This window comes from Cherax quadricarinatus, chromosome 44 (assembly GCF_038502225.1).
Source record: "Cherax quadricarinatus isolate ZL_2023a chromosome 44, ASM3850222v1, whole genome shotgun sequence".
In the NCBI taxonomy this organism is placed as follows: Eukaryota; Metazoa; Arthropoda; class Malacostraca; order Decapoda; family Parastacidae; genus Cherax; species Cherax quadricarinatus.
Window position 1 is genome coordinate 20,480,967 of NC_091335.1, and position 8,852 is coordinate 20,489,818.

The window sequence follows — 8,852 nt, forward strand, 5'->3', positions numbered from 1 at the left end:
TTAAGTAAATCTAATTGTCATTATAGCTTCGTAAAATAACATAGATGAGCTGCACCATGTGGTGCAAAAGGGTAGCAGTGAGGCAAATGGGTAGCAGTGAGGCAAAAGGGTAGCAGTGAGGCAAAAGGGTAGCAGTGAGGCAAAAGGGTAGCAGTGAGGCAAAATGGTAGCAGTGAGACAAAAGGGTAGCAGTGAGGCAAAATGGTAGCAGTGAGACAAAAGGGTAGCAGTGAGGCAAAATGGTAGCAGTGAGACAAAAGGGTAGCAGTGAGTCAAAATGGTAGCAGTGAGACAAAAGGGTAGCAGTGAGACAAAATGGTAGCAGTGAGACAAAAGGGTAGCAGTGAGGCAAAAGGGTAGCAGTGAGACAAAAGTGTAGCAGTGAGACAAAAGTGTAGCAGTGAGACAAAAGTGTAGCAGTGAGACAAAAGTGTAGCAGTGAGACAAAAGGGTAGCAGTGAGACAAAAGGGTAGCAGTGAGACAAAAGTGTAGCAGTGAGACAAAAGAGTAGCAGTGAGGCAAAAGGGTAGCAGTGAGACAAAGGGACAGCAGTGAGACAAAAGTGTAAGTGAGGCAAAAGTGTAGCAGTGAGACAAAAGGGTAGCAGTGAGACAAAAGGGTAGCAGTGAGACAAAAGTGTAGCAGTGAGACAAAAGGGTAGCAGTGAGACGAAAGGGTAGCAGTGAGACGAAAGGGTAGCAGTGAGACGAAAGGGTAGCAGTGAGACGAAAGGGTAGCAGTGAGACGAAAGGGTAGCAGTGAGACGAAAGTGTAGCAGTGAGACGAAAGTGTAGCAGTGAGACGAAAGTGTAGCAGTGAGACGAAAGTGTAGCAGTGAGACGAAAGGGTAGCAGTGAGACGAAAGTGTAGCAGTGAGACAAAAGGGTAGCAGTGAGACGAAAGGGTAGCAGTGAGACGAAAGGGTAGCAGTGAGACGAAAGGGTAGCAGTGAGACGAAAGGGTAGCAGTGAGACGAAAGGGTAGCAGTGAGACGAAAGGGTAGCAGTGAGACGAAAGGGTAGCAGTCAAAAAGGCTGTGAGGTAGAAAGCCAATATTGAGACATAATAACATATGTGTAAATCACCTAGAATAACCCAAAAAGTCAAAGTTATTTATTTCCACTGGGATCCTTGATTTATTTTAATTGGCAGAGACAACTGAAATAAATCAAAGATCCCAATGGAAATAAATAACTTTGTCTGCCGTTTTGGGTTAATCTAGGTGATTTACACATGTTACTATGCATGATAATTGTACTTATGTAAACCTGTACCTAAATAATCGATGTATGACCCTTGTAGGTTTAGCGTTTCTTTTTTTATTATAATAATAATGTATGTAAATAAACATACCGACGCATGACGTGGACAAAAGGACACTTGCGTACAGCCTGGGTTATTTTTTAAAGAAAACGTTCCACCAGGAGTGGCTTCATCAGTCCAGTACTGTACACAAGTGTCCTCTTCCAGAGTTGGTCGGTATCACCATACTCATACAGGTAGAGAGACAGCCACTAACATAGTCAGCGAGGGCCTTGATGCCGGAGGGAAATCGCTTGGGGTCTGGCTGCAGTTTATCGTCCGCGTCTCTTTCTGTGTCCAGCCAGCAGTCGTCGAGGCAGACGATATCGTAGCCAAGGTCACGGTAACCCTCGCTTACCATCAGGTCGGCCATCGCCTTGAACAACGACTCACTGCCAAGGAGAGTGAGCTTAGTGCAGGAGCAACTACATATACAGGCGTGGATGCAAGTATGTACATAGTTGCAAGTGCAAGTTCGTGCACAGGCGCTGGTGCAGATAAAAGATTTTGTTCAGATATTAACCTGGATGGATAGTAACCCAGTATAACAAAATAAAGTCTGGATGACATCTCGGATTATTTGTCTTATTTTCAATGGGATACCTTAATCTTCTTCCCCAATGTAAATAAGTCTGACTTTTATGGGTTATCTTCGTAAATTTACACATGTTACTATGTATGATAATTGTGTAACGTAAATAAATTTACTTACGGCGCACACAAGTTGCCTAAAACCCAAGTATCTCTTTATTGCTAACTGAACACCTGCAGCAGGTGTAAGTATTGCTAACTGAACACCTGCAGCAGGTGTAAGTATTGCTAACTGAACACCTGCAGCAGGTGTAAGTATTGCTAACTGAACACCTGCAGCAGGTGTAAGTATTGCTAACTGAACACCTGCAGCAGGTGTAAGTATTGCTAACTGAACACCTGCAACAGGTGTAAGGAAACGTGCTTTCTTCTAGCAGTAATTAAAAAAATGTGATGGAAGGTGCAAACTGGTGAACACTCGTTGCATGAACGAATGTTCTTCCTTAAGGTATTCATGCCAATCTTGATGTCTTTAAGGAAGAATTCACATACTACTCTATGTTTGGAGTAAGACACATGTGCAACGTCTGGGTATCTTTATTCTGAAAACGTTTCGCCAACCTGTCATTTTATCATTTCAATACAGCAGTCCGTCAGCCTAGATGAGGGACTGAATTGATAAAGCCATTGGTTGGCGAAACCTCTTCAGGATTAAGATATCCAGGTTCATCAGTTTGTCGTTTTTGTATTCAATTAATGTTACGATATCCTGAGTTTTATTTAAGTGTGATGACTTTGCACTTGCTGGGGTTAAACTCCAGGCTTGCAGCCTGTCCAGATCTCCTTGTAGGCTTACCCGATCCTCTCCCACTTGTATCCTTATTAGTTTCACATCGTCTGCAAACAAGGACATCTCTGAATCTATCCCTTCTGTCATGTCATTCACACATATACTAGAAACAGCATCAGACCTAGGATTGACCCTTGTGGAACCCCGCTTGATAAATTCACCCACTGACACCTCGTCACGTTTCCTTCCTGTCAGGTATCCCCTGATCAACTGCAGTGTTTTCCCTGCTATTCCTGCCTGCATCTCTAACTTTTCAACCAGTCTCTTGGTCTACTCACTCTCTCTCACACTCTCTCACACTCTCACACTCTCTCACACTCTCTCACTCTCTCTCACTCTCTCTCACTCTCTCTCACTCTCACTCACTCTCTCTCTCTCTCTCTCTCTCTCTCTCTCTCTCTCTCTCTCTCTCTCTCTCTCTCTCTCTCTCTCTCTCTCTCTCTCTCTCTCTCTCTCTCTCTCTCTCCTGTCTTAAATCTGTTACCTTATCGTAGAACTCCAGTAGGTTTGTGATGCAGGATTTTCCTTCCCTGAAGCCGTGCTGGTTGCATATACAAGCCTGTTCCTTTCTAAATGCTCCACCACTTTTCTCTCTAATTTTACATACTATACATATCAGCGACATAGGTCTGAAGTTTAGTGCTGCCTGTGTCTCCCTGAAAATTGGGACTTCGCTTGCTGTCTTCCAAACCTCAGGCAGTTGCCCCTGTTTCAATAAATTTATTGAAGATTATTGTTAGTGGCACACACAGTGCATCTACTCACTCTTTCAGGACCCACGGAGAGATATTATCTGGCCCCACCGCCTTCGAGGTACCTAGCTCACCTAGCAGTTTCTTCGCCTCCTCGGTTGTGAGCAGTGTGTCCAACACTTGCTGATGCACTCTACTCCCTCGGTTTGCTGGAAGCCTCTCTGTCTCCATTGTGAATATCTTCCTAAATCTTGTGCTGAACTCTTGACATACATCCTGGTCTCTCCCTGTGAACTCTCCTTCCTTCCTCAGCCTGATCACCTGGTCCTTGACTGTTGTGATTGTATAACAACTTTGTGTGTGTGTGTGTACTCAGTTGTATTCACATAGTTGTGGTTGCAGGGGTCTAGTCATAGCTCCTGGCCCCGTCTCTTCACTGGCCGCTACTGAGTCACTCTTCCTGCACCATGAGCTTTATCATACCTCTGCCTAAACCTACGAATGGATCCTCCCTCCATTATATGGCTTCCCAAACTATTCCACTTCCTGACTACTCTGTGACTGAAGAAATACTTCCTAACATCCCTGTGATTCATCTGTGTGTTCAGTTTCCAACTGTGTCCCCTTGTTGCTGTGTCCCATCTCTGGAACATTCTGTCTCTGTCCATCTTGTCAATTCCTCTCAGTATTTTATATGTCGTCCCCCCAATCTCTCCTGTCCTCCAGTGTCGTCAGGTCGATTTTCCTTAACCTATCCTCGAAGGACATACCCCTTAGCTCTGGGACTAGTCTTGTTGCAAACCTTTGCACTTTCTCTAGTTTCTTTACGTGCTTGGCTAGGTGTGGGTTCCAAACTGGTGCCGCATACTCCAATATGGGTCTAACGTGCACAGTGTACAGGGTTCTGAACGGTTCCTTATTAAGATGGCGAAATGCTGTTCTTAGGTTTGCTAGGCGCCCATATGCTGCAGCAGTTATTTGGTTGATGTGCGCCTCAGGAGATGTGCCTGGTGTTATACTCACCCCAAGATCTTGGGGTGAGTATAACACCAAAGAACAGCATTCCGCCATCTTAATAAGGAATCGTTCAGAACCCTGTACACTGTGTACGTTAGGCCCATATTGGAGTATGCGGCACCAGTTTGGAACCCACACCTAGCCAAGCACGTAAAGAAGCTAGAGAAAGTGCAAAGGTTTGCAACAAGTCTAGTCCCAGTGTGTGTGTGTGTGTGTGTGTGTGTGTGTGTGTGTGTGTGTGTGTGTGTGTGTGTGTGTGTGTGTGTGTGTGTGTGTGTGTGTGTGTGTGTGTGTGTGTGTGTGTGTGTGTGTGTGTGTGTGTGTGTGTGTGTGTGTGTGTGTGTGTGTGTGTGTGTGTGTGTGTGTGTGTGTGTGTGTGTGTGTGAAGTGAAGACACCTGCAGCTTACCTGATACAGTTATCAGGGTCGTTATCACAGTCAGTGTTGCACCTGAATCTCTCCCAGGCGAGCCAGCCCATGGGCGGGGTCCTAGCCAATCCGTTCTCCAGCCCCACCACCACGCCCACCATCACCACACCCACCACGCCCATCAGAGCCTTCATCCTGCAACACAGAAATATTAATGCCACTAGTTGCAACATCTTATGATTACTCAAGAAGAACTTTATTGAGACAATGTTTCGCCCAAGAAGAACTCTAATTAACACATGATGACCTGGCGAGCTGAATGTATCTCACTGTATCTCACATACGCGGAGAGTTGTATGTCTTTCAGAATATATGTCTCGGTGTACGTACATCAAAAGATGTATATCTCTCAGCGCACTTGACTAAGAACTTGCTTTCGTATCTGATTGTAGTAAATAATGTATACACATGTATGATTACCTATAATCACACACACAACAGATACACAGTCACCAAAAATAAAGACCTATAACCAACTAAAATTAAACGTAATGAATATATAATCACCTGAGAGAGTATGGGACTCGAGGAGGTACTAATGAGTGTCTTAGTGGCACAGTGTATATATAGGTGAGCGAGGGCCAGGCAGTGCCAGTGACCTACACCTGGGAAGCTACAGTTGGTGCGGGGAAGCTGCACCTGGTGTGTCCAAGGACCTTCACCTGTTGTTGCTATGGCACACACACTGAGACATTGACTTCTGATTGGACCAGACTATCAAGTAGCGGGATGAATTGTAAAGGACCTGCCTAGTATGGGCCAACAGGCCTGCTGCAGAGATCCTCCTTTCTTATGTTCTTAAGATACCCAGATGTTGCACATGTGTCTTAATTTCATCTTGTCGGTATTGTATACCATTCTTGTACAAAATAAGCCTTATTCTAAATAAAATTAACTAATGGAGAAAAAGTAGATTATAAAAATTGTACATTTATTCATGAGACACAAGATACATACATGTTAACTGTTAAAAGTTCACCTCGGTTTTTCAACCTTGACTTAAGATGCCACAGTCCTGGTGGGTTTCCTGGGCCGAGGAGGGTCTGTAATCTTGCTGGACAGAAATTTCGACATCTATACATTAAAGTCTGATTAATTTAAATTTATGGAGCCTTTGCTGACTACTTGTATGTTTGTTCATTTTTTTCTTTGGCAGTTCTATTTTGCTGTCGTCTTGAAGAATGTCCAGAAGAGAAACTGGATGACACTTTGATTTTGTTTGATTTTCTGACAGCAGAGAACAGGGAAGAACTCTCTGAGGAACTGGGATATTTGATTTTACGTGATGCTTCTTTAATAGATGTTGATGCTGCGCCACAGTAGCATACAGATTTCTTTCTGTATGACAGTTATTGGTAGATGGGCAGCTGGATATACCTTTATTTTCAAGGACCGACAGTATGTCAAGCATATTGGAGAGAAGAGGCCTCTGCATGGGATCCCTCTTCATACATTGATTTACGATTTGTGATATTTCTGAAGGCATCCCGTCTTTGCAATTTGAAAAGATTAGTTTTAAAATAATTGCATAACTATAAACATCGCCAGCAAAGGTACTTTTTCTACCTTGACAAATCTCTGGGCACATCCAGTACTGCTTTGAAAAATCGTAACTTATATTCAGGTTCAAATTTCCACCATTATAACATGCCATCCCATAATCGATGATTGAAACTTTGGGTGCACCTGTTGAATGTGAGTTATCAATCATAACGTTTTGGATATGTAAGTCATTATGCACAACACCTGCCCGTTGTAACTCCATTAGCTTCTCTCCAACTAAAACACCAAGTCTGAGAAGATAGGAAGGCGAAGAGTGTTCTCTAATACGAAGAAGATACGACTTGAGTGTTTCACTTCCAGCATAAGTGAAAACTAGAGTTGGTGGATCTTCACACTCCCCCAGTATTCTTGGGGCTCCCCCGGCTCCGTTTAAATAAAGCGAAATTTCTTTTTCTTTTTTAAAAGTGACTATTTTTTCCGTGACCTGTACTTTGAGTGCTGACCTGTACTTAACTCTGTGAAGAAGTGTCTTGTTTGCTCCCGTGGACTGAACCAAGATGCCCTCCATCGAGCAACTTTACCAGCAACTTAAGGAAGAATTGAGGGCAGCGAAGATGGAGATACGGCGACTGACCGAAGAAAACAAGAGGATTCGTAATAGTCCTCCTGTTTCGAGTCCTCAGGTCAAGAAGGGATCGTGGTCAGTGGCTGGACAGCAGGGGACGACGAAGTTGACGATCAAGAAGACGAATGGAAAGCCAGAAACGATGAAGAAGAAAGAGACTGCTGTGGAAACTCCCGTGGAAACCTCCAACGCATTCTCGGTGCTACCCGATGAATGTGAGTCTACTACTGGGATCGTCACGACGAACGACAACAAGGAAGGTAAGAATATTGTTGTTGTTGGGGATAGCCAGGTTAGATACATGGATAGGGCATTCTGCTTGAAGGACAGGAGTAGGAGACAAAGGGTATGCTTTCCGGGGGCTGGGATGGAGGACATTGTTAGCCGGCTTGACAACATCATGAACGGTAATGGGATCAATCCTATTATTTGCCTCAGTGCTGGAGGCAATGATGTTGGCAAGCGTAGAAGTGAGGATTTAGTTAGAAAGTTCAGGACAGCTATTGACATAATTAGGAAGAAGGGGGGGCGCCCTGTTATATGTGGCATTTTGCCAAGAAGAGGTGTTGGTAATGAATGGTTGTCCAGAGCAATTGGTATTAATTGTTGGCTGGATAAACACTGTAAGGATAATGCAGTACCATTCATTGACAACTGGGACAACTTCTATGGCCGAAATGACATGTATGCCAGGGATGGGGTTCACTTATCCAGGGCAGGTGTGGGTTTTCTTGCTAACTCAGTTGAAGGGGTTGTTAGGACTTTAAACTAGGATTAGTTAGAGGTATGGGTTTTTGCAGGAAAACTGTGAAGTCGCAGGGTAGTAATATGAGTACTAGGAGAACTAGTAATAGGAAAAATCAGGTGGATATTGGAAAGCCAGTGGCACCAATTGACAAGGACAGTAATAGGTTTAGTGGAATAATAGAAAGGAGCAGGAAGGGTAAAGAGACAGGAGGGTCATTAAAAGTTTATTACACAAATAGTCGCAGTGCTAGGAATAAGATGGGCGAGTTGAGACTAGTTGCTAGTGCAGGTAACATAGATGTATTTGCCATTACTGAGACGTGGTTTAATTCAAAAAGTCGGGACATGCCTGCAGAATGTCACATTCAGGGTTTTAAATTGTTCCAAGTAGATAGAAGTATCGGGAAGGGGGGTGGGGTGGCATTGTATGTCCGAGATCGCTTGAACTGTTGCATAAAAACGGGTATTAAGTCTGAAGTAACACATACAGAGTCTGTTTGGATAGAATTTTCAGAGGGGAATGAAAAATTAATTTTAGGTGTGATATACCGTCCCCCAAATTTAGATAGGGACCAAGGGAGACTACTATGGGAGGAAATTGTTAGGGCCACAAGGCACGATAATGTAGTAATTCTAGGAGACTTTAACTTTAGTCATATTGATTGGGATTTCTTGACTGGGAATTTAGAATCATACGATTTCTTAGAAGTAGTTCAGGATTGTTTTTTGAAGCAGTTTGTGACAGAACCTACAAGGGGAAATAACCTGCTTGACTTAGTTCTGGCAAACAATGAATCCCTTGTTAATAATTTAGAAGTTTCAGAGGAACTGGGTGCTAGCGACCACAAATCAATTACATTTAGAATTGAATGGAAGTATGATAGTAGGGATAACTCAGTAACAGTCCCAGATTTTCGCTTAGCAGATTACGATGGGCTTAGAGAACACTTATCATCTGTTGTCTGGGGTAACGAAGAGAGCTATCAATATGACAGTTTTCTGAACACAATACATGCTGCTCAAAGAACGTTTATCCCTTATAAGGAAATTAGATCAAATAGAAATGACCCTAAATGGATGAATAATAGGCTGAAATATCTACTAGGGCATAAGAAAGGAATTTATAGGCGTATCAAAAGAGGCGAGGGTCATCTT

General features: G+C 43.4%; 1 protein-coding gene across 1 annotated transcript; it reads right to left on the reverse strand.

Annotated features, from left to right (window-relative positions):
* Positions 1 to 1,421: 1,421 nt before the first annotated feature.
* On the reverse strand, positions 1,422 to 5,439 carry LOC138853976 (alpha-galactosidase A-like). The gene is made up of 3 exons (XM_070094183.1): positions 5,330 to 5,439; positions 4,802 to 4,957; positions 1,422 to 1,695 (listed from the first exon to the last, which is right to left on the reverse strand). The coding sequence occupies exons 2-3, from the start codon at positions 4,954 to 4,956 to the stop codon at positions 1,437 to 1,439; spliced, it is 414 nt and encodes a 137-aa protein (XP_069950284.1). The 5' UTR covers position 4,957; positions 5,330 to 5,439; the 3' UTR covers positions 1,422 to 1,436.
* Positions 5,440 to 8,852: the final 3,413 nt, after the last annotated feature.